This window comes from Hylaeus anthracinus, unplaced genomic scaffold (assembly GCF_026225885.1).
Source record: "Hylaeus anthracinus isolate JK02 unplaced genomic scaffold, UHH_iyHylAnth1.0_haploid 11989, whole genome shotgun sequence".
In the NCBI taxonomy this organism is placed as follows: Eukaryota; Metazoa; Arthropoda; class Insecta; order Hymenoptera; family Colletidae; genus Hylaeus; species Hylaeus anthracinus.
The window spans coordinates 3,004,256-3,032,232 of record NW_026534337.1 but is presented as its reverse complement, the minus strand read 5'-3'; the positions used below and the strand labels follow the sequence as shown (position 1 = coordinate 3,032,232).

At 29.6% G+C, this 27,977-nt stretch overlaps 1 protein-coding gene across 2 annotated transcripts in view; it reads left to right on the top strand.

Annotated features, from left to right (window-relative positions):
* Positions 1-27,977, top strand: part of LOC128888083 (class A basic helix-loop-helix protein 15-like) — a 64,680-nt gene that overhangs the window by 22,369 nt on the left and 14,334 nt on the right. For both annotated transcript variants that reach the window (XM_054144716.1, XM_054144717.1), the window contains 3 exons: positions 17,785-17,943; positions 22,337-22,525; positions 26,523-26,659. In XM_054144716.1, coding sequence (XP_054000691.1) covers positions 17,815-17,943; positions 22,337-22,525; positions 26,523-26,659 — 455 coding nt within the window. In that variant the 5' untranslated portion in view covers positions 17,785-17,814. The remainder of the gene's footprint in view (positions 1-17,784; positions 17,944-22,336; positions 22,526-26,522; positions 26,660-27,977) is intronic.

The following is a 27,977-nucleotide window of genomic DNA, read 5'->3' as shown; positions in this document are numbered from 1 at the left end:
CGGTATATACAACATTTTTTGTTTGTTTTCTTAAGTATTTTTACGCGGGTGTAATATCATTTTTCTTAAAATAATATAGCCCATGTTACTCCAGAGAATCAAGGAAGCTATTGTTAAAATTTGGTATCAATCGGTTAAGTAGTTTTTGAAATGTTTGTGTACATACAAATAAACGCTGTCTCTTTATATAATAGTAAGATAAGATAAGATAAGATAAGATAAGATAAGACAAGATAGATATAGATATAGATATACATTAGACGTGGTTATTATTTACAGTTGAATTTGGTCAAAAAGGAATCCACTAACATTTTTATTGATTCTGCTGAATTATTTGGCATATTATTCTGAAAAATTAGTAGAATCTTGTAATTGAAATGTAATGAAACAAATTTTTCACATTTTGAGTGATCAATAAATCGCATAATATAAAAAATCAAGAATTGCTCACTAGAAATGAGAATTTATTAGAAAAAAGAAATACAGGGTATCCCAAAAATGTTGGAGTTCCTTGAAAGGGGTGGTTCGGAAGGTTATTTGAAACAACCTTTTCCCTAGCGGGAAATGTTGTCCGAAGCTTTGTTAAAGGGGTATCCTGAATTAGGTCTAAAAAAGACGGTTTTTCGTGAATTTATTTAGGATGGAAAAAAAATAATTAATTCTATCGAAATCTTTAATTCTATTTTCATACATATTTGAGTAGTCTGTACAAATTTTTTTAACAAGAAATATTCAAATTGAGTCGACTGTGACGCACATTTATAGAGCACCTCACAATTAAAACCTTCTATCGGCGGGAAAAATGCAGATCGTAATTTTGGTTTGACACAAAAAAAACCAAAAGAAATTTTCATTTTCATACATTTTTCTTCTATGTGAACTAAGAAAATTCATACAAAAAATATTTTAAACAACTTTTTTATCCAAAGAACTCGTTCTTTTTTTCAAACTTGCAGTAATTTCACATTTCACCATTTTTGCGGATTTTTCTTAGTTCACATAGAAGGAAAATGTATGGAAATGAAAATTTTTTTTAAATTTTTTGAAAAAATTTTTCGTTGCGAGCAGTCGTTCGTAAAGAAGCGAATATGGAATTGTTTAAGTCTGTATTCCCTGTATACACGATGGTAAATTCGATTCATTATCAGCGCGACGTTATCTTTAGTGATACCAATCAAAGCTGCCAATAATTCATTTATTGCTAAAGTTCATAACGAGCCTCTACTTCAATCTGCAGTAATAATTCGAATTGTTATTTGGTATCAAATGTTTAGTCAACAACGACATTCCAAGCATTCTGTTTATCTTTATTAGTCACTTCAACTGTTTTGGCCATTCTTATCAATATATTATTATATTCATTTCTATAAATCAATAAAACAGAAAATTTGGGACAAATTTGGGCTTAAATAAGAAATATATTTTATTATCTTTCAAATTTTCTACTTATATAATTGCAATAAAATCATGATATGATTATTTATATGTTATTGCTAACGGTTACCAGAAAACTTCATAGACGAATCATCTAATAAAGAAGACTAAATCTTCTTTAGTGTATTAGACGTATATGTATTTCACTGCATTCATTATTTCTTAACCTTTTCACAACAGCTTTCTGTTTCGCTGTTGTTAAATATTTTTGATTTTGGGACCCAATTACTGGAGCATAAAGTCGCTATTAAAATTGAATAGACAGATGAACAGTAGACAGTCAAAATAATTGTTATACTTAACTATTGTATACTTAAATTTCATATTAATTATATGTGAATTCTTTAAATTTCTAATATAATATAATCTAATATAATATTCTAATATATTTAAGATATCGTTTCAAAATAATAGCCCAATATCTATGCGTTAAGTAGAATTGCAGCCTTTGCTGAGAAAAACATTCAATAATTAGGAAAAGGATGTCGTTCACAAACCACCTAAATAAATTCACAGACCCAATTACAGAGACGAAATGAAACTGCTATTTCCTGCTCCAGCAAGAATATTTTGTAATGGAAAGAAATTACAGTTAACCGAATACCCAGAGAAGAAAGTCTTACTAATGAAAATTAATGTTTCCTGGTCTTCCTTGCCTGTCCACATTTTTGTTGTCTTACATAGAAATTGCATATTCGAGTAATTACCTCGTAAGCTAACCCTTTGAGCATCGACTATAGCTGTGTTTTCAGGCGTGTCGTTTTCAGAGCAGTTTCGCGTTATGAACACAGTGCTTTCTAAAATTCCGCTTACAATGCTAAAAATTATACAAATTCTTGCGCATAAATGTATGTTGATGATATCGCGAACGATCGTGAAGGTAATATGCAAAAATAGAAGAGTTAAGCGTCCCCGGAAGATGTTACGATATTACATAAGAACTCGATGACGTTGGAGTTCATAAATGAGTTTTGTATACATCTTTAAATGTTAGTAGAAATATTGGTAATAGCTCGGTGAAAATTAGTGAAGATCTTAACAACAACAATACAACCAATGTCTTCCTAAAAACAGAGATTTGGTTTGCTGGACGATGAAACGAATCTCTTTTTTATTTTGAAAATAGATTATTCGAAGAAATTTATAATCGACATCACGATTTATTGATATACTTATTTGACCCAAATGTAGTCTTTATAAACAAAAACAAATTAAACTTGTTTAATAACTTGTTCTTACATTTAGATCGAATGTATTTTTATATTCGAGCAAATATTTCAATCATTACATGATTTATGACTATCCAAACTATAAATGTGTATGTTTACAATTAGCAAAATGTAAAAGGTATTGATCGTCAAAGGCGGAGAGTGGCAAATTTTTTAAATATATGACGTCGTGGTGATGGAAACGACGCAAAGTAGTCCGGATTGGTAAATTTTATGACAGTTTAATCGGTTTAATGATTGGTCTTGAAACATCTAAAAACATTCTTTTCAATTTAATATAAAAATATTTCACTTATTACTAAATTGAATAATACATGAAACAGTTGTATATAATTGATATATTTTGTAGAAGAAATTACACGAAAGTTTGAAAATTTAAGCGACTGTGGTAAATTTAGTATTAACATAAAATTCATTATTTATCATATTCTTATAGCTTGTATAATTAAAGTTTTTTTTTATTCTTTCCTAAAATGCCGAATCATTAGAAATATAGATAGTGTTATAGTTATACTCCGCAAGGTAGTTAAAAGAAAATACTATGGATTAAATATGTTTGTTGATAAAACGATTTGCTACACTCACCCAGATATAAAATTCCTTCATAACAAAGATACGATGAAATATTCCACAAGTCATTTTCCCATTGAGTAGCCTAACTTGCCTCACCAAATGCTTGTAATTGTTTGTAAATATTGAATATGTTACCATGTTATGCACGCGGGTAGATAAGAAACGATTCGATAATCAAACAATGGAAAAAGCAAGTGACAAACGAAGAAGAAGAAAAATTTCCGCTTATAAGAGACGAGTAAAAAACAACAAATTCGAAAGCATTATTTATCGCAGACAAGACTTTTTCAACGTAAAGATAATAACGCGACATCCGTAAATTATTAGTACAAGGTCGGCACATAAGTAAAGGTGTTCTTCGAAATAAGGGGAAAAACAAGGGTATATGTTAATCGGTCCAAAACGGAATACTTTCCAGACACTAAATTCCAATTGTCGTCATCATGTTCAGGCATTGTTTCCCGATACATTGTCCCGACTGTAAACAAATATTTTAGCCAAAGTAAACAAGAAAAGAAGAGTGACAAATTAAAATTGGGGATGATCCTTAGGAAGTATTTTTGCTATTAACGAAAGGAATCCAGTAAACTAACAACTGATTCAAGAGTAATTCAATATTAGAATGACAAATTCTAATTCTAATTAATGTCAACTTTCATTAACATATTTTAAGTAATAAAGCATTAGGTTCTCCTCCCCCCCCCTCTCTCTCCATCTCACACACACAATTTTAATTTTAATACCTGTGATTGTAAACATTTAAAATCATGTGATACATCATATGAAACACTCTGTTCAAGCCATAATTTAGTCATGCATTAAGATACGTATAGTAGTAAAAGTGAATGTAGTCATAGTAGAAATTGTAATATCACACGACTTTGCAAAAGGACTACAAACCTTGATATTCTTAATGTTTAAACTAGTAAAGCAATAATTACATAATTTACATATCTCATGTCTTTGTTAGTACATATATCTCGAATATACAATTATTTACATTACCGTCGTTTGCCATTTCATTAAGAACGAAATATTCCCTGATACACGAGATAACAATTATAATGAATCAGAGATAATATGCTTATTATACATATATTGCAACAATACTGAAAGAATAATAATTGCACTGGTTTAGTTAAACGTAAACTGTAGATATAACGGAAAACAAACCAGAGCACAGTTGCTTTGCCGTAAAGTAATTCAAAGGTAACTAAATATAATGCTGTCACAGTTGCTTGTCGTAAAGTAAATTAGGCGTATCTAAACATAATGCTATTATCTTGTGGTGGGATCTGAACAAAATATGTAACGCACGTAGACATTTCGAAAGACGATTTTATCTAACAAGGAAACTTCTAAGAGTTAGATCCCGTCTCCTTAATAAATCGTAGCATATATATTGTTTTCAGTTGATTCACATTGAATATCCAATGTAAACGTTTTGAATAAAGTAACAAGATGTCCAAGAGGGTATATCCACTTTTAAGCCTAGTCTTAAGTTTAAGTCTAGTGTAAATGTACATGGATCGAAGGTACATACTTTGTGCGTTATTCCTGATAAGTTTCATAAAAATGTGTTGACCAGCATGGAAAACATAAGCGTCCCCCTGATACGCTATTGGAATTTCTGGATCGCACGATGGGGTGAGTTTCTTTTATCATTAGTCAAAATTAAACAAATCAAAAATTTTTAGAAATTAAATAAATGTCGTTATGCGTATAAAATTTATTTTCAATACTTTCTGAGAAAAATTAAGAATTATCGATTTTTTTTAGTAGAATCTATATTTTCGTCTGAAAAAGCTTATCGTTCTTTATCATTCTTTACAATCCAATTCTTTAACAAATATATATGTATGTACAACGACAGCGACATTCATCTACTTCCTAAATATTTTGTTGTATTTAATTTTGACCACTACGACCAAAGAAATCCACGCTATATTTAATGTACAGGTTGTTTCGTTTAAAACGCAATGAATAAACGTTTCATAAAGGTAAGGTTTGAAGCTATCAAAACATATTTTTACAAAAGTTGTTTTTTCAGTTTGGTTATTCAGGCAAATTATATGGAGAAAATAATTTTATTGTAACTGAAGTGGTTGAGGAGATTTAACAAACAAATTAGTTTTTTTTTATTGAGATATAGCATTTGTTTAGATAAATTCATCGACCTCTCATAAGTTGTCATTTATTATAGTATACAAAAATTAATTTGTTTGTTAAATTCTCCCCCACTACTATATAATTTGCCTTTATGTACCAGATAACTTTTGCAAAAACAGTTTTATTCTAGCTTCATCCCCTCATTATATTAAACATTTCGTATCATCAGAGAAAACGTTCAATTATAAGCATTTGTCGGCCTGTTAGTCGTTTCTGGTCACTAGTTTTTAAGACTAATTAGGTGAAAGGCAAAATTGCTTCATTTTTGTAATGAAAACAGTGTTAATATAAGTCCTAACCTTGAGAAGAGAATAATACTACCTCACAGAGCTCGATAAAGGGAGGTAAAGTGTCTTGCAATATTTTTTTTCTGAAATAAATATTTATAAGCAACAGTGTGATTCTCCATGTAATCCGTGCCGGTAATCAGTTTCGAGAATCGACCATCACCTAATGCCCAAGAAGAGTCGCCTTTATGGCTATAAATATTCATTTAAAAAGAATTTATAGAGATCTATAAGCGTGAATATTTTGTCGACACAAGGACTTAATCTAAGGACAACGATTTATTTATGGTAAGGCAATCCGAATTAAGGAAATATATGAATAAAATTAAGTTGTAAGCATTCATCAATTCCGTTGGAAAAAAGAGCACTCTTAATTTTTAAAATAGTCACCATAAAATTGTATTAAAGTCAATAGTGGCTTGTATGAAAAGAATTCTTAGTCTAACGGATTAACAATTCTAGCATTTAGTCTTATCTCGAAGGCGAGTGTTTAGTTAGGTAGACCGCGAAAAGGAATGTTTGTTAACCTTTTAACTGTGAATGCTTAAAATTGAAACGGTTTACGGTATACGAAACAAGACAGTTACTATTCTACGCTGGGTTGCGGAACATCCTATCTCTTGCAAAACGCCCAGCTTTATATAAAAGATCATTTAATCATCGATGTTCGCACGATAAATTTCTAAGCACCGTACGCTACATAAACCAACATCACATTTCCTACAGTAGTGTGTACCTAGATTCTCGTTTCTTACCATGTACTAAACAAAGCAATGCGAAGGACGTACATACAGTCAGTCGAATAAATATTCGTACAGTCAATGCCTATCGAAGAAATTTGTATAAATTAAATTATACAGTCAGTGTAAAAAGTATTCGTACAGCAATCAATTTAAAATAAAATTAATTAAGAAAAAAAAAAAATAAGAGATTGAAAATAATAAACTTTAATTTACGCAAATTCTACTCTAAAAATATGTAGGAATACTAGGAATCTTGGTTAATTATTTCTTCCCATAAAATTTATTAATACAATAAATATATGAAGTTTTATTTTGAATTGGTTCCTGCACAAATAGTTATTATACTGACTGTGGGTCTAATATTTCCAAATACATGTTTCATCAATAAATATGTACATAAATCAACTTTACACATGTAAATATTTATAATGAAAAATGTATTTGGAAACATCAAACTTATGATTTAATTTAGACAAATTTCTTCAATATACATAAAGGTTACGAATACTTATGGGCTGACTGTATATGTAGATTTTCTATAAATGACTGCTTATTTCTAGAGGGGCATATATGGCGCGTTTCTATTAACATAAACATCTAAAATATCTCTCTCTGGAAGAAACAAATCAAAATAGTTGTTTGTTTCGAAGAGGCTGTTCTAATAAGATTAATTTTTGTTTGAATTATGTTGTACTAGATTTTAATATCATTTAATTTTGTTTGCTCATAGAGAATGATGCATTTTTGTAGGTGCACATAAAATACAAATTCAATCACGTGTGGCATATTGACGCTTAAATGTCCTTGAATAACGAATATCACTTTTGCATAGAAGAAATGGGGTTTAATTTTAAACATATCCTTTTTAGTTTTCATTATTCAAGATCATTTGAAGGTTAACATATTACATATAATTGAATTTTTTTCTTTATAGGACAGTACGCTGATGTAAATATATCATTAAACAAATGTTCACCCTCGTAACCAAAAAATTTCAAGGCCTATAACTTTGTTCCTTTTTTTATTTCAACTAAATCCTATTGGAATTACATGTCTAATATGTTAAACTGTCTGAAAGTGTTAAAAAAATGTCAATTTCTTTCGATCCGTCATACTAAGGAGACCCATTACAGCCGTCGAACGTTTCATTAAGCATTCGGCTGTTACATTCGCAACAACCTAATACGATTCGAACCATGACTCATAAAAGTAAAACGTTTCCACTTCTGAATTTTTCCTTATAATTGAAGCAGGTAATATGTTAATGAACTCTCACATTCCGCGAAAAAAGAACCACCAACACGTGTTGCTTCCGCTCGAAACGTTTTACGATATATTCAACTTTTTTAAGAATAGTGATATGTAAGTGCATTCAAATCATTTTAAATATTATAAGATGGAAATAACCGCTAAAATTCTAAGGAAATATTCACTGTTATATTTCTCAATAATATGACACGGCGATATAATTGTGAATTCAAGGGGCTGTTATCGTACACGCGGACAAAAATTTTTGTTTAAACTGTTTGTTTCGGACAATAAATAATCGTGCAATGCCAGTATTTTTATACATAATTGTGGTATGGTTTCAATAATTTTAAAAGAGAAATGCCATGAAAGAAAAATTTGTTTTTAACCTCATTTTTTTCGATTTTTTTCAGGGTCATTACCTTTTGTTACTAGAACGATACATATTTGTTTGTATTTTATCTTGTTGTGGATTCACTTTCAACCTTGAAAGCCAAAATAGTAATAAAAATCGGAGATTGTGATAAGTCTTAAAAATAAGTATAGTATATACTATACTATACTGTTACCCTAAAACATCCTCAAAAGAGAAACAATACGCGATCAAACGAAAGAAATGGTATCATGTAAGATTATTTTATTTGTAAACAACACGAAACGAACACATGAAACGAATGTCTTGTTTATATTACGCTGTGGTCTAATAAGTGGACCGCGAATATGCATTTATGCCAAGTGAAAATATGAAACAATGCATGAAAATTACAGAATGTCAAAACGTGTGAAAGCAGCCATCAAGAATCACGGTAGTGATATTGATAAAAATAAAATATAAAATAAGAATTCGATTATTCCTTATTTTCTTGTTCTATACAATAAATAAATAAATTTGTGACTTTTTCACAATCAATCTAACGGTAGTTGTTAAAAACCTCGTACAATTTTTCACAACGTATATATAAATAAATTGTTATTAGCAGTCATAAGTTGAAAGAGACCTAATTCTTGACCTGATGCGTTTTCAAATAGCAGTAAAATTCGTAACGATGATGGCTCAAAGTGTTCAATATCGCATGAAATTGTTCAATTAATTTTACCAAAACGTATAATTGGAATTTGTATCGAATTGTCACTGAATTCTACTGCCACGTCAAATTTTCTACCAGTACGCCGGTAGCCATTCTTTTTCCTTCTTTCGCGTTGACAATGGCCACACGTACACGGACGGTTGATTTCGCGTCTGCGCATAATAACATAATCTACCGCATTATATCGCTAATGAATAGACACACGTCCGACTCGAAGGACTTGACGTGCGACGCGACTTAGATAACTTCGTAACGTAACATACAACACACTACAGCGCCAAGCACGGTGTAACGGCCACACGTGACACCGGTTACACACCTTCTTCGTCATTAATAAAGTCGCGGAATATATTCCGCATTAGGCGCCATTATACCCGAGCGTACGCTCGATCGTGAATAAGAACGCTTGTTGTGAATGTCTTTAACGGAATCCCTGCTTGTAGGTCGATGACGACGCAAGAAGTAATCATCGAAGGATCCTTTTCCTTCCAACGTATTCAATGATTGGCTTTCGCTGCCCTATAGAACGGATTCAAGGAATTTGTTTCGTATCGACCTCATTATCCTGACGATGTTCAACGAGAACAATTAAGTGTTTCTTGGGATACTTTTTCTTATAGAGAAGAATTTATGTAACGTTTTTATAACTTTCAAAATATTTTTGATATATTTTAAAATACATTTGGTACATTTTTAAATTCATTTCACGCACAAATCTTTGAGTTATCGGAAATTTTTGTTAAATAACATTTTCCAATTCGTGGAATGATAACTCAAGAACTCATGAACCAATCGTTATCAAATTTTATATACGTTTACTTTATTGAAATTTATTGAATATCAAATAAAATAATGAAATGATATTGTTTAAAATATGTTTCTTATTGCAAACAGCTGTACAAAAACTGTGAAAATTAATACTTCTTCTTTATCTTCCTTTCTTTTTAAAAAAAAAATTCAATACTCAATTGTTTTCATTGTAGTGTAGTTTATACTCTTAAAAAATACGTTAATAATGTTAAAAAAGAATTGTACATACTAGTTTATTGAGTAACTTTCATTCAATCATTAATATTAAAGCAAATTTACGATAACTTACATAATATTTTGTTAAGTTTAAGTGAAGAATATAAAATAGAAAAAGAAGGATGTAAAAAATAAATATAACGAATATTGCCCTCATTTGATTTTCATACTTCCTTTTATAGAATGCATAAAGTGAAATTTTAATTTAACATAAGTGAAATCTAAAGTTCTATAAATTGGTGCAAGTGGAATGGTGAAATAGTTTAGAAATAAAATTTAAATTGGTCCACGAACAATTTGCTTTCCAAACTGCTACTTTTCTGTTATCTTTCCCAAACGGGAAAAGGATTCGTAATATTCCATTTTCTCCTCACGGAAATCCGCTTGCCAATGTGTGCAGACTTGGCAATTATGCTCTGCACCTGATTATATGGAAATAATAAGCGGCTTGTGCTAATTTTTATTGCATCCTATCATTGCAGAGCGCCACACGAGCCACTTCATTACAAACAATTACGGCAACAGATAACACGCTAAAATGTGCAATTAGTTTTACATGATTGCAAACAACTCACCCTACAACACACTGAGAAATCATGAATATTATTCTCGAATACTTCGTTTTGTATTTATTTGTACCCCGAGTGGTTCGTATTGTTAATACATTGAATATTTGAACGACTTTTTTTGCGAAATTATTAGTCAATGATGTTATTCGAAGTATTTTACTTATTTTTGTTAACTGCTTTGAGGAATCAATACTCAATATTGGTAATGTTTCTATCCACAGTTATCGATGAATTTAATTTTATCACGCAGAATGAAATTGTGTTTGCGTTTAATTATAAATACATAATATAAGGTCTTCCAGGTTATTTTAATATTATGAACTTCTGCTTTTAGTAAAATATTCGGTTTTTCCACAAGATTATTAAAAATGAAGAGAATACGTATGATTTATACTCAATATCTCTGATACATTTACGTTCAATGTTATAATACTTGCATTATTACATGATTAAAAAGAGAACTTGTTTTATTCCACGATACAAGTAGTAACAAGTAAAAGAATAAACTGATATAACAATAGTAATCATTAACTTCTATGATCATTCTATAAAATGATTGTATAAAACAGAATAAGAACTTTCTATTAAAATGTCATTTAACGTTTAAATCACAATAAAGGATATAAATTATTCTTCGTTTCAACTGATTGGATTAATATGTCAAGCAAAACTTACTCCTAGTTTTCCTAATTTGTTATTCGATACATGATAATATTGCAATTATACGAATACGAAATTTGGGAATTAAATAATAAAAACATACTTATATAAAAAAAAAAAAGGAAAATACTTACTGTAGTTATTAATCTTAAATAATTTTCGATGTTAAAAAATCTTAATAAAATCGTTTGATGTTCAAAAATTGTGAAAACTAAAAGGAATCAACCATTGTACATTACCTACATATTTCATAAAATTGTAAATCATGCGGTTGAAATTCAATGCGCTTCCTTGCTCGACGAACATGATAAAAACGTTGAATTATTACCAGTTGGTTTCTGTAGCGGGAAAATCGAACTGGATAAACCAGAAGAAAGCATCAGTTAACGGATGCCGAACAAGCTTTCTCTCCGTATTTTCCCCATTACTTTTTCTCATGAAGGAGCAAGTGATATTAGAACGTAAAGAAAGCTTGTCCATGCCTCTGGTTCAGTAACAGACATTTAATGTTAATTGATTTTCATAGGAATGATAATTGTTTACTGCTTGAAATTTTAATCTTAAGCAGAGTCGCATAACGGAAATACCTATGGAATATCTGTTGTTAGATTGAATTACTTTTATTCCAGTAGAATACGAAGAAATATGTCTATCGGGTATTACAATACCTCAGCAATTACTAGAATGTGTGTTTTATGATTGTACAGCGTAGGTATGCAAGTATGAAAAACAAATGCAAAACTCAAAATAATTGATCTACATATCCGTTTCATATCCGTTTTCCATATTAGTCTACGATGAAAATCCATAATGCGTAGAATCCGCAATAAATATATATTTATGATAAGTACATCGAAAGAAATGATTAAACTGAACGTAATAATTTGAACTATCAATTTATTGATTAAAGTAAAACTGATAACTAAACTAGCTCTAATTATTTAATTTTCGTTTATTGTCTGTACATACTAATCACACATTAATTTTACTGTGATATATGTAATCCACGTATATGGATTTATTGCTATTCATGTATTCATACACAATTAGCAAAATATAAATAAATCTTCTAAACAATTTTTCTTTTCAACAAATTAAATAAACATAGGACAGTGTAGTACGATTACGAAATTGTACTGTAATCTATTATAACAAGTGATTATGAGATAAAAACATACTAAACAAATGCTTTAAATACGAGGCCAACACATTCAACTATTCTGACCTTATATTCCTAATTATGTCAGATAGACGCGTAATACTTACTACTTAGTTTCTATCTAGCATAATAACACTGAATTCATTCAAAGAGAAGATAAACACTATTATGATAAGAACGATATTCAGGGTTAAGCCTTTGAATAAAATAGTACAGATTAGTCGATACTTACTGAACATGCAATAATGTTCTTTATCGCGTCTTTAAATAATTTCAAGTGTCAATTCAATTTGGATCAGTAGTATTAATGGAGACAATTTTGAAGTCAAGTGCTAATTGATATGCTTTGATCACTTGTGATTTTTAAAATAAAATACGAAACATAATCAACATGATATCTCGTCATTGACTAGACAATGAATTTTTTAATCAAAGTGAACAAGAAAATAGTTGTAACAAATTAAACCATATGTATAGTAAGTAATCCGTGGGAAATATTTTTGCAATTAATAAAAGATAGTAAATTAAAGTTACAATTACTAATATTATTAAACACATTCTTATTAATTAATTAAGCAATTAATTGAACTTAAAAACATTTATTGCAAGTCTCTCCTCGATACACATCATTGATCATTGTACACTATTGCCAAGGTCAAAAAGCAATTCTCTTACTGAAAGTTGAAAGATGCTTTTAACGGTAAAAATAGAAAGCATCGATAGTTGGCTGTTACCCATTTGCAATTAATTATAAATGTACATTAATGAATTGTCGATCAATTCGTAGGCATTGGTGAATCCTACTACATATCTGTACGAAGTTTTAAAGAAATTCAAACATAATCGACATAATTAAAGGGGCTTTAGAAAAATGTTTTTTTCATCATAAAAATGAAAGGAATTTTAGAATTGTGTTTTTTAACAATCATGCCTGTTAGTATATTTGTGGTGAACACTTAAGGGAGGAAACCACCTTGGATGCGCGAAAATCATAGCTATATTCAACAATTCTTTCTTCAAAAAACAATTGGTTTAATGGAATTTATATTTAACTCCGCTATGCCAATTAAGAAGTCATCGTTGTCGTGTAATGGCTTCAGCATCGCTATATTATTTAAAGTATCTAAATAAAAATTATTCCTTTCGTTACTCAATATATGGATAACAAAATCACCTCAAACAGATCTTTTATTGAGTTATTTGTTTTCGAAAAAGAAATTGTTGAATATAATGAATTGTTTTACGTTTTATTGTAACCCTGTGTATTCTTATTTAAATACCTATCTAAATAGGTATTTTACAAAGAAATCAAATCTTAAAGTCCCTTCTTAATAATTGAAGTGCGTATGTTTATGCAAATTCATATTTTCACAAATACGAAGAAAAGAATTGAAATTTAAATGAAAGTTATTGTTGATATTTCATATATGTTTGCATTTGTGCACACTCTTATAGAATTTATCGTATCTTCATTTGCCATAATTGCATAAACATCCGCACTCTATTAATAACACTTTATTTAATTTTAACATCAAACACTACCAGTCGGTATATTATAACCAATTCTTATCAATGTTCGATCTATGACTGACCATATATTTATGTTAATACTTGCAATTACCTAATCGTGGATCGTAAAGCGCAGCACGACGTAATTGTGTGCCAAGGATTCCTGGCATTGAATCAAGCGAAGTCAGGAAAAACGGGATATCCCACTTCAATTATGCGAGTCGTGTACTCATCTTTCGCGCGAGGAACAGTTGATTATTCCAGGATGTTTATACGTCTGGGCCACTTGCTGGGAGATCCCCTAGTTCCTTCTTTATCAGTGTTTCGTCCGGGATTACCCAACCAGTATTGCATATAACAACAGCTTACTTTTATCAGTCGAATAACCGCAAACGTTATCATTCTTGTTACAAACGTCGCGGAGACAAATATTTTTACAGCTGTATTGTATGCATATATTCAATGATTATATTCGATAATTATATTCAATAGGCAGTTTTCTAAGACTTTTTTATAAACTTTTACAGAAGTTTAACGACATACATTTCCATTTGCCAAAACATATTTATAAATGATGATTTCTTCGATATGTTCTCGTTACTGCTCTTTATATTATACTTTACAAATAAATATATATTTTCTTGTTGTTATGAAACATAGTTAAATGTTACATATCTTCTACAAGGTTGTTCACCCTTTTTCCTTTCAATACCTAACATATTATATTGAATAGTTTTCTTAACACTAGAATTAAAAATATCTTTGTTTCTTTCAAGGAAGAATTTTTATTTCGTAGAAGTAAATATTCTAATTAGTAAACATCCATTTTTGGAGTTACATTTGACGAGATTTCAAGGTCATCGATATTCTTTTAAATAAGATAACATACAGTGGATGTAGAAAGTATTCGTACACCGATCAATTTCCAAAAAAACTGTGTAAAATTGTAATTTATTAACTTATTTTTTATAAACAATGACATTCTACATGTTCTAGGAAATCTCTAGAATAGATAGAGTACAAAGAAAATAGCTATTTATGTAAGTTGCGAAATTAACAAGAAAGAAACAATTAATCGATAGAAATATTGAAGCAATAAGTATTCGCACAACTGTTTAAAAGTACTTTCCTGAAAATTTGATGTTTTCTAATTCGCACGGAGCAATAAAGTAACGTGTTTACGTTACAAACTCTGCTGTAAATGGTTCGTCGTAAGAATCGTACAAATACTTATTGCTTCTATACTTTTATACACTTTTCGCAATTTTTTTGTTAATTTCATAAATTATATTAACTAGTAAATGTTATTTGGACTATATCTATCTTAGAGATTTCCGAGAATATGTAAAATATCATTGATCTACATTCACTGTATTTTCATTAACGCGATGATGTAATTCACACAAACAGAAATTCAATCCCTTACAGTATATTGACCTTTAACTGACCTTGAATAACTAAATTCACGATTATACTGGAAAGAAGAAACTTTATCAAATTTACATATTTCGATGCTAATATATGCCTATTTTATTTCAGAACATATTCAAAAATATTCTGCGTTAATTTCTAAGTGACTTTCTCATGTAGAAGCACTTATGAAACTATGTTGATCAAAATAAAAGAAAAAGATGCTTCTTGTATATACTACCACCACAATGTATATCCTACCATCAAAATTATGAAATAGTTCATTTATTGTATTTGACAATGTATTGAAATAAACAATAATTGCTTTAAATATTTGTTTTAAATAAAATAATTATTTCTTGTATTCGAAAATATATTCGGGAATGTTTCTAAATCTAGAATTTATTTTGCGTTCATGAACGAATCAATAAGTAAATATTGCTTAATGAGATTTCGTTGCTACTTGTGGCATGTTTAGTGCTGATGTTCCATGTCGATTATATCTTCGGTGCGACTGTAGATTAGACGTGACATCAAGGTCTAACTCCATTACTAAACTTAGTTGGCATTGTTGAAACAAGTGATCTTTATCGATTCTGAGCAAAGTAGAGACTACGAAACTCAAATTGAAAAATAATTTTATAGTCAACATATGCTTTTAAAATTACTAGGTGTAGAAATTAATTCTGTGCCTTTACATTAAATCGTTCATAACCACATGTAGTTTAAGTAAAAATATTTGCTTATCATTTTGTTACGTTAAACTATTAACCTTCAATTTCATAATCTGATCTCAACCTGATAGTTATTATAATTTACGTACATATTCAAAGTTCAGTAGTGTACTTGGCGATTATTAAGTGTAGAAATTAATTTTGCGTCTTTACAATCACTTAGTAATTTATAATTCTATCATAGTTCATGTAAAAATATTTACTGGCCATTTTCTTATGTTAGAGTACCAACTACCAAAGTAACGAAACACACATATTGCTTCTACATTTGGTTCTATAGCTTTACGTGCTCTTTTGAAATATTTTACTGAGGAAAAATTAAGAGTTGTATGATTTTTCTTTGTAACTAAATGTTAAATTTACCTTAGAAAGGCACAGAATTAATTTCTACACCTAATATAAAGCAAAGTGTTTCAATTCAAATTGTGACGACTACAATTAACGATATCAATTAATGGTTTTGGTATAAATATAAATGCGTCTATTTTCCAAGTCCAAAACATTCATGCGTCAGACACAATCATCAATCAGTCTTACAATAGGTATTTACGACGTATCGCGAAATAAATAGTCGTCAGAGTTTTCTGAATAACAAGACAAATTTTTTACGCCAATTAGCGATGCACAATCGCTGACAAGAGTATTAAAGACACTAAAGAAAGAATAAAATGTGTGACTCTGGATAATACTTCAAAGTGAATAGCACTATACATCTACTGGGTTGTGCCATTAGTTCCCGGACACTTGCTATCAATAAATCATTTTATAATAACATTATAATCAAACAATAATTATTCTTCAAAATAAATGCCATCGCTTCTGATAGATTTCATCCATCTTTCTACCAATTGTTCAATTCCGATTTGGATCAAATGTCATAAAGAATTTTAATATAAAAAATTCAGCCATCAAGTGTCCGGGAACTTATGAGACACCCTAGTACTGATATTTTTCGTTGTTTATCGAGTTTAAACGATTTATATTAATACAAACTTTTTAATATGAATTTTCCTAAAAAAGTATTGTATTCCACTTAATAATAAATTTATTTTTATGGATTATAAGAAATTGTCCCTTGAAAAGGATTCATTATACGGTCAGGACGGCAAATTATATTGTATGCTTAATTCGATTCTTAGTATGTTTCATCTAAGAAAACCGGTTTTGAAGAATAAATATTTCTCTATTTTAAAGAAGTAACGCCAGTCTCATATACAGTGCGTGTTTCTGAATCGCATTTTTAAATTTCCAGTACTATATACTGAATAATTGTTGAATAATATATGTTACCTACAAATTTGTTATTGGTTATAAGATCTTAAAAGCCCTATTTTTTTTTAGTGGCTCTAATACCTTAACCAACAACCGTAACAGCAATTTCTTTTGCGATAGTTTTTGCAAACAAATAATTTACAAAATGAAACTTTACTTTACCATTTTTGTATGTTTACTCTCCTATTATTAAATAATTATATGTGTATGATTTATCCGAGTTTACGTACTTTATGAAACATTTTATGAAATATTAATTCTTGTAAAAGGTCACTCAAACTCGTAGTTGAAATATCAGAGAATATAGAGGATTTTCCAAAAGAAAGTTTAGGAATTTTATTTCTTAGTAAAACACAAGTGGTATGGAATATATCCGATTTTTTAATTTAAAATAAAAGTACGCACATAATTACAATCAAACGTGAATGATGGTTTGAAGTATCCACCACGATTACATTGTTATTAAAAAAACAAAGTTCTAAAGACCCTTTTGAAAATCCCTTTCCAATGAAGTTTAACGACGTATCGGATTCTAGAATCACTAGTCATTTTATTAGATTTACTCGGACTAGACGAGCCACTGAATATCGCTAACGATTCGAGTTGAAAAATTGCCAATATTCAATTATTCTGACATTCGAAGAAAATTAATGGTGCATCGGGTTCTGTTACAGGGGGTCCACGCCATAACTTTCCTCAGGATAATGAGAAGCCTGGAGAGGTTATCAGGTAGCGATCAAGACTGCGATCAGGAGATGTATATCGACCTGGACGACGCTTCCGTCGACTCGCTTACCGGAAAACGAAGTCGGCACCATGTGGTTGGCGCGGAGGTGAGTTATTTTCTATTCGAAGAGTAATAAAATTCAATCTGCCGATAGCAATTTTCGGATCAGAGATGAATTTAACGTTACTCTAATTAACCTACCATTGACCACTGTCACATTTATAGGACATTCGAGAAAGATTTATTACCGGTATTCAAATTCATTGGACATATAGTATGACCATTGTATATTTTACTCGAATTTAATTAAAGTTTGGAACAAGGCTAATGTTAACTAGTTTTTTGGTCGTCAAGCAACGTAAGAAAGTTTTATTGATATCGATGTCTATATCAAGATCAAGTCTATAAAGAGTTCTCTTTTTTACAAAATGCTCTTTCTTTTTGGTCAATCCAACAGTGTTTTATTCATTTACATGTATACTTCGTGACATTTGAGATCGAAATTAATTCTATGGCTTTTTAAGTTAAACTTATCATTTATTTAATGTTGATGACCTTATTGACCAGTTGTATATTTCATTAATTCTATTTTAACATATGAAACTATATATTGATCAATAGGTTAAGATATTACAAGTAAAAATATTTATCCATTATTTAATTTGTTAATCTTCTTTACAGTACAAGCACCGTCAAATATAATTGATATACATATATTCATAAATTTTCGAAATCGTTGATTGGTTAGTTTATAAAATAGAGATTTCAAAAATTATAAATTTTATAATACAAATACGTAAATATGTGAAATATCTTAATCATAGAACGATGTGAACAACAATACAATCGAAAAAAACGTTAATATTTTTTTAATATTGCTATAAATATTAGAGGTCGGAAATTGTTCTATGGAAATTTTCATCTAAGGAGTCAAATAACACTGTAAAACTAATTCAATTGGGAAACTAAACACTTCAATAATTTTAACAATCCATAATTCACGCAAATATTCTTAAATGGCAGTTAGAAATACTTATTTTTATCAAATTAAGTTCTTGTACGTTTGGTAATGAGGTCATTTACCCTATAAAGAAAAACCATACAACTTTTAATCTTCCCTCAGTCACGAATTCCAAGAGTACATACATAGTTGCAAAACTAAATATCGCAGTAATCAGTGTGTTTCATTACTATGAAGGTTGGTACATTAAAGTCATAAAATGCTGGGTAAATATTTCCGTTTAAACTAGTGTTGTAAATAATTAAATGTAATGACAGAGAATTCATTCCTACATCTAATAACTTTAACACAAACCTCTTCAACCATTTCCTGATGATCATTTCTAAATATATACGACGTAATAAAACTGTAATAATAAAAGTGTAAGGATAATAAATTAGGTAATGTATAAACCAAGAAAATTCTAAATAATGGAACTTATATTCAATTAACAAAAATTATATTTTTTTTTATGTACGCATTATATCGATTATTTGTATATTTTAATTATTATAAACTTATTTAACTTATTTATATAATTTAGTTAATTATATGTACAGATCTATTTGAATATAAGACTAACTAGAAAATTATTGAACATGTGAACAAATGAACACCGTCACGATTGACCAAAACATATAGAAATTTGTTTAAAGAACAACAGAACAGTGTCAACAGAAACTCAATTTTATCACGACTACGACATAGTGAGCATCATAAGATACTTATATACTTTATTCACTCAGAACGCTTCTGATTTTAAAAGGAAAATTGAAAGTATAAGCCATTTTAAGTCTGATTTTTGTTTGGGTTGTAAAAGTAACAATAATTGTTATCAAATAAATGGCTGAAATAACTGAGAATAAGTATGAGAGGCATATATGCATATTGGATACTTCAAACAGCAAAAATATAGCTTATACATATATGTATAAATCTCAAAATGAAATTATCCAACATTAATGTTGCTGATACTGAATTAATACTCTACGTGTTATCCACGTTGCATTTCAACACTACATATTTAAACTATTTACAAATACATGCATATATCGTTCAATGTCTATCGATTCTACGCACGCTAGCACCCTGAGGTCAAGATTACGACTTCTATTACATCGATCGAGCTTATCAGCAGCTCAGTGCTCTTGTCATTGAATATATACGGAGTCCTAAAAGTAATGAAAACTTTGCGCACAATGTTTTTAATTAAATTAGCATGACCTGTTTTATTTCATTATTTTGTTTGTGATAGTTGCGTATAATATTGAATAAGGACAAATGAATTGAAAGATCATGTCCAATTGTAAGACGCGCATGAGTAATATTTTTATAATAATAACGGGGTTCATTAACGCATGAAGATGACATTGAACGTTGATGCTGTTAACATTTTATGTGGTTCTCATGGTTATTTGAAATAATATTATTAAAAAGTAATACACAAATATGTAATAAAAACAAAGTAAAGCTAAAATTATTATTAAAGCTAAGTAAAGCTAAGATTATTTATCGTAATCAGTACAGGAGAATATATGTATAAGAACCCACGTACAAATCATGTTTTAATTAGAAATTGGATTAACTGGTCGTAATAGTTTCAATGAACAGTAGTAGAAGGAATGTATCCGAGTACGAAACGATAAATGACCATTCTATGAACAGAATTGGATATCTATCATGACAAATTTAATCTTATCTATAATTAATTTCACTGTAGGTGTCATATCAAAATTAATTGGTTCGACAAGTGCACTTCCAATAATCATAAGTAGTATTGACGTATAAGTAGATTTTCGTTAGATTTCAGCCTTGATTGTAGTCCAAGTCAGAAAGTTAAAAGGTTCACAAATATGTAATACTAAAAGATGGCATTTTTAAAAACTTTTCTAGTAATTGTTTTAACCATTAAACGACTGAGATATACCTTATCATCAACATAATCTTTTTGGTTAATTTTGCTTTTAGATTTCTATCACTCTTACATTCTTAACATCAAAACTGTGATTTATGCGTTTAATTGATTAACTTATTGCATTGAATGACTGGTTTCTTTAAATTGACAAACTCTTTTTCAATTCTTTCATTCATTCCATTCCTTTAAATTTAAACTTACATCTTCTATTTTTTGTTTTCTTTTTGTCTTTAATGCATTTACCTACTTCTATAAATTATTATTATATTGAATATAAAATTTATTTTAACGTTAAACTTTTTCAGTAAAATCTTTTTGAATGCTGTTTTTATATTACTGCAATGAATGTGAGGATAGCTATTATTGTTTTCTGTCTCTAGTAAATCATTGATTTTTATTATTATTATTATCATAATTAGTTTTGACAAATTCATTGTATTTGTTTAATATATTTTACACTAGGAGGGAAACAAATAATTTACCACGATTCACAACTCATGGACATCTATCAAAGTAATCTTATCTATTACGTTACAAGAACTCCTAGTATTTCTAACGGACATTAGAATGCAATCGATTGCGGCAGCAGCGATTATAGTGTACAATGAAAATATTTTACGTTCAGCGTGTTGGAAAACTCGTATTTTTATCCAGCAGAAATAAATCTTCTTCGATAACCAGAAATAGTTTATTGAAAGACGTCATTGATTATTCCAAAGAAAATTTATATTTCTGAGAAGTCCGAGTTTCTCATTTATCGCATGATTGTTGTCTAAATATTTAACAAATATTGTATAGGTTAAATTCAGACTCGAATAAAATCTTGATTACAATTTACCTACTTATGAACCCACTGAATATAAAAAGAAACATTTTTCGTAGATCAAATAAAGTAGAATTAAATTATTATTATGAAATATTTTCGTTCCTGCTTTTTAATATAGTGATAATTTTAATTAAATTTAAAGAATATCATATTTTTTAAATCTAAATTCTTTATACGTTGTTCATAAAGGCAATGCACAAAAATAAATATCGAAAATATCAAGAATTAAAGGTTCCTTTCATTTGAAACCTGTCTTCAATAATTAAAATTGAAGTTAATTTTAAATAATGTTTCAATTAAATGATCAGATGATTAAAAATATAATTGCTTGTTGCCTATCACCGTTACGTGATTATGGATGATGGTAAAATCAGACGATAAAATAGACGCAGAAAATGAATATCATTTATATATTATTTGTAATTTTTTAATTCTATTTTATTTTATTTTTGTTAATAAATTAAATTACTGTATTATTTGTCACCGTTTCTGTTTTTAAATTGCCATTTTTATTATAACCATCTAATGAATACAGTTCACTAATCCTGCATATTTGATAACTCGGCACTGCCAAAGACCCCAGGATGTCAGGTTATTGGAATTCTATTGTAAATGCACAGTAAACACGCACAATCTCAAAATGAATGGTAGGACAAGGTGTTAACAGAGCAAATTCAATTCCTTTTTAATTATTATCATCAATTTCCCACGACAGATAAAAATCTAATGTAGTACTTCTTTCTGAAACGATTCAAAAGGTGGGTGAGGAGAGCGACAGTAGTGGCAGCGAGAGAAGTCCGAAACAAGCGAAAAGAAGAAATCGTGGAGGACCACCGACGACAAGGAGACGAAAAAGTGGAATTTCCGCGCGGGAAAGGAACCTGAGGAGGCTTGAGAGCAACGAGAGAGAAAGAATGAGAATGCATTCCCTGAATGATGCTTTCGAGGTAATTTTTCGTCGACCTACAAAAATTGCGATAACTCACGACACCGTTTCCGACGAGTTACAATATTGCAGAGAAATTTGCGACAAGGCTTCCGCCATCTATTTAAAGTACCTGCATGTTGAGCGAATCTGAAAATGGCAAGTTTGATTTCTTAAATCATATATATTTTAAAGTTAACATCGTAACATTATTAATAGACAGATTGATTCATTTCATTTCATTTCTTAAACCATAACTTCGAATTTAATTTCATTTATTTGTTTAAAAATCCTGTATTTAATATATCGTAATAACAATATACAGAAGGCTTAAAATTTGAATCAAAGAATCTCATTGATTAATTGTAGCAGATATAAATTGTTCTTACCTTCTAAACATATATCTAATATATAGCATGTGATATTTGTTTAATGTATTGAAGAGGTCGTTGAATTACAAATACTTACTCTTACATAAGTAGAACAAATTACAGTTTTATTACCATCGATACACGTTGTAAATAATTGGGTATTTGTTGCGCTAAGGGTTAGAAGGATGAGTTTAAATCGTGCAAGAAAATATTACATTATTAAGGGTATTATTTCATGTGTTCCATTATTGATTTATTTTAGTAATTGTTTATGTAGATTCTTTACATGTCGCTTCATATTAAGCTATAGATAGGCACTAAACATTACAATGTAAAACAAACTGTTATCTGCCGTAGTTGAGAAAATATTTACGTTAGTATTAACTTGATAAAAAAAATCTATTGAGTATGTGCTTAATGAATTGAAAAGCCAACAGCCTTATCGAGCCATGACCAAATAATCTTTAAAAATTTAATATTTAATGTAATTAATAAAAATTTTTAAATTTAATATAATTAATCAAATTTATCGTTTCAATTGTAAATATTATTTGTTGCTTCCTATAGAAAAAAAAACTAATTACATATAAAATACATACATTAATATAATTGATGAGTAAATTATACACTAATATAATTTTGTAACTAGACTGTACATGCTATGTACATTCAGACCTGGGTAAATTTTAATTAAAATGGAAATAAGAACTATCTATTTGAACTAATTTATTTCAAACCGTTATTTTGAACAAATAAATTATTTGGTTACTTTTTCATTTTAAATTTAACAAAAGACATACTTCTCAAAATAATTTTATTATTATTTAAGACATTTTTGTCTAATCTAATATTAAAGCAGAATGTGTTACACTTTAGAAAATTGTCTCTTAAAATTAAATAACCATTCATCATAGACAAATCGGTCTTTCTACCATCCAAAAATATCAATATATTTATTTCTTCTGATTTGGATAACAAATATGGATTTGTTTGCTTTTTTATCGTCACGCTTTAAAATTCGAAATCATACCTGTGGTTTCGCCTGATACAATTTTAAAGAACAATTTCACAATTATTTCGAACGATTATAAAATAAAATAGTATATAAGTTATGAAAATAATCATAAAATGAAATAACGCGTTATTATAAATAATATTTCGAATAATATCATCTCAAAAGTGCCCGGGTCTGTGTAAATTACAGTAATTTAATGAGTGTATATAAGTTTTTATATAAACAGTTCGTTTTAACGTGACGACAAACCAGATCGTCGAAAACATTAAGTATGTAAACATGCCTCTACAAGACTATCGTTAAATGTAATCTCGTGGAAAAACGTGTTCAGGCGCAACACGACGTATCCACACTTGTTCAAAGATCCTACTCCCAATGGAATGAGGAACCTATATATCTGCTCGAGTGTAAAAGACACTTGGTCCGTCTTATTTTGCGCAATAGCCTCGTCAGAATAACAATAGAAGCGTAACGTCTATAGTAGACGTAAGAGCCATCTGCTGTGAGCGTGGGCGATTCGATGAGCACTTGAGATCTTGTTAAAGGATGGAGGCAAACAGGGTGGAATAAGGGAAATCGAAGTTATAAAGTTCGTGTGGAAGCTCGTTGCTTCGTCATAATCCATTACGGTGCAGCTATCGATTCTCCCCACGAAACACACTCAAGGGGAAATAAAAATACGGAGATAAGAGAACAGACAAATAAAAATATGACAGGCCTACTCAAACTAGCTGATCGACATTCATTTCGAATCATATTTTAATTGATCCATCCAACTGAACAAATTACACCCAAATCTTTTTTTTACACGGTAGATGTGTTCCTCAGAAATTCGCAGAAAAAAGATGAATTTTCTATAGTAAAATTGAGGGTACGGTCCGAGTAAGATGAAATAAAGAACTATATTTAATTTGAAGATTTTATAAAGAAACGCTGAATAGTCGCGGATTGATTGGCTCCAAAAGAGAATAGTATATTTTTATGAATAATTTTATAGTAATATTTGATCGTAACACTAAAAAAATGAAAATAATATCTTATAGAGTTTTATAAACTGGATGAAACACAAATACTAATTCTCGAAAAAAAATCGTTCATTCGGTGGACTAATAAATATAAAATTTAAATAATCACAAATTTCCTTCAGGCAATTAATTAATACCAACAGTTTTGTTTAGTATTTAGTAGCATACCCTTTTGCTTTAATTTCTGGTTGACATCGTTTTGGCAAAAATTTGAGTAAGTTTTTAATTGAATTTCCAGGTAGATAAGTTCCAAATATGATAAACGAGATCAAAAAGTTCTTCAACGGTGTGGAAGCGTTAGCTTTGCAATTGGTACTCTACTCCCCTCCCTCCCCCCCCCCTTGTCTAATGACTTTAACCTTACAGGGTGCCAAACTAAGACATTTTTATGTAATAACTTCACATAGTAATAGCTAATTTCACGGAACCCATCATATTATTCAATTGTTTTAACGTAACAAATTCAAAACAATAACTATTTTTAAAGCAGTTTAACTTTTAAGCCCAATTAATTGACTGACAGGTGATTACTTAAATTTTGTATTTATTAGTCAATAAATAAACGACTTTTTCAAAACCCAATTATTGTGTTTTGTTCGGATTAAAAAACCCTATAAAGTAGTATTTTCATTTTTTATTGCTACGATAATTTGTATGAAATGTATTCATAAATATAATACTCTCTCTTTGGAACCAATCAATTGTCCGCGACTGTACATATGTATGCAATTTTATTTATCAAATAAGGGAATTCCCCAGTAATTACTCTGTTGTAACAGTGCGCAGTGCTGTCAAGTTTTTAAAGTCTGGTATATACGTGAATTTTTTTTTAAATATTGGTACCAAAGACTGCAATTTATATTAGATACGCGATATAATCACGTATATACATAATTTTGAGACAATGACTTCGAAAGGAAGACATTTTTAAGTCGTCGAACTTCAAATTCGTGTAAACAATGAATGGGGTGTATGTCATTCATGTTTTATTAGCTATACGCAGAAGTCCTGTAGGCTACGTTTGGAGGGTGTTAGAGAACGACACATCGGCATTTATCTACTAAGTGTTCTTTTTCTTGACTCGTTTTTAAGTTGATTGAAAAATGTAGATTCCATTTAGTTGATATAGTAGATATATTTGCATACACCTAATTATTACAAATGAGATATCTTTTTTACTGATTGGCACAGAACTTTATTTTGCATCTTGGCAACAGGTTTTGGTATGTTTAGAAGTCATACCGAAGATAAACATTCAAATATAACGAAATACGACAGACTAAATAACGTTATTATTCATACGAATTTGACATTTTTTGAATATGGCTATCTGAAATCAGAAATCAGAAATATCTCAACACTTGAATCAACGCGTAGAATTTATTATATTTAAATTCCATTGTTGAATTTAAGTTTTCAACTTTCATATTTACTTTTTAACATTCTTAAAGTTTATTCAATTTAACAAAAATAACTCCTATGTACAAAAACGCCGTCGCTGCGTTATATAACGATAAATATTGTAGAGAGATAGACGAACGTTCAATAATTGACGAGCGATGCAATAGAAATGTCGACAATTATCAGCAACACTGTTATCGTTTTCAGCAACTGCGCGAGGTGATACCGCACGTAAAAATGGAAAGGAAGCTCAGCAAAATAGAGACGCTTACGTTGGCCAAGAATTATATAATGGCTCTGACAAACGTCATATGTGAAATGCGCGGCGAAGAGCAACCATACACGTAAGTAGCTTATCAGTTAATACACGTGTACGCGCGGGCGGGATCGTTTAAAAATCACTTTGATAATCAAAAAAAATTCTTTTAATTGGTACCGACAAGGAAACTACGATAGTTTCTATCTTTCTAACGATTTAACGACACGTTGGTGACTTTGATAGTGTTGCGTAACTTTTACCTCATACTCCCAGTACTTAGCGACAAACATAATTTCTTGATAAAGAAAATGTATGCGCGCCATTTAAATCCTGTACTTTAAGGGGTTAGGTCTACTCAGCGCCGTGAAAAACTGGGTATTTCGAATAATTTTGTTTTACAGTAATAATATAATATTTTATAAAACAAAAATACTAAGTTATTACTCTTTGTTTTAACTTTATTTGATAGAAATTTTAGAAAAAAAATATTTAATGTTAACAAAGTTATTGATACCATATTTGCTGTACCCTGTTCCACATGTAGTACTTTGCGGTAACCATCGTAACTTTTTACTGATCCATCTAAAATCAATCCAATAAAAAAAATCGTTAGTTTAATGATTAATCTAGTAGCTTTATTCTTTTTTTCGAAAATTAATGAAATGGCGGCCTCTGATCGTTTACTTACGCAGTTTCAAGGAAAAATGGCATGGTTTTTTTATTTATAAAAATTCGAGTTTTCATCAAAACGAGAACTCGAACGATCAAGTATTAGTTTTTGGCTGAGATTAGACATACGACCGCAAAGGATTAACAGATGATAATTGTTCATGTTATCATTCAAACGAAGTCAATGCAACTTTTGTTAATAATCACTATCTTTGGGAACAATTCGTGTATGTAATTAAATATCTGTGTTCCAGTTGGAACCTACCAATTGTAAATAGCCGTGTGAAGTTATGCAATTAATTTTTACGATAAATTCACATTATAAACATAAAATATTTTCTCACTTCTTTTTAAATTGATTAATATTATGTAATTAACGTATCACTGTCTGAGGTACAATGTTCAGATGGTGGGTTCTTCATTTGTGATTCTCTCTTCGTTGTGTTGATCGCTATAAAGTTGTTTTATTTAAAAATAAATGGATCACAAGGTTAAATACCTCATTTTCTGTACATTAATTGCATTTTACAGAATCGCTGCTTTTATAAAAGTCTTGCAAAAAATTTGAGCAATTGTGATATGACATTGATATTAGTATGTTCATTCCATATACGTCTCTTTATTTTTCTTACGTACATTCTTGGCATCCTAGAACAAAGAAGTAGAGAATAGTTTCATAACATTTGACAACGAAGTAAGGTGGCGAGTTCGTGAATCATTTTACCCCGTGACAT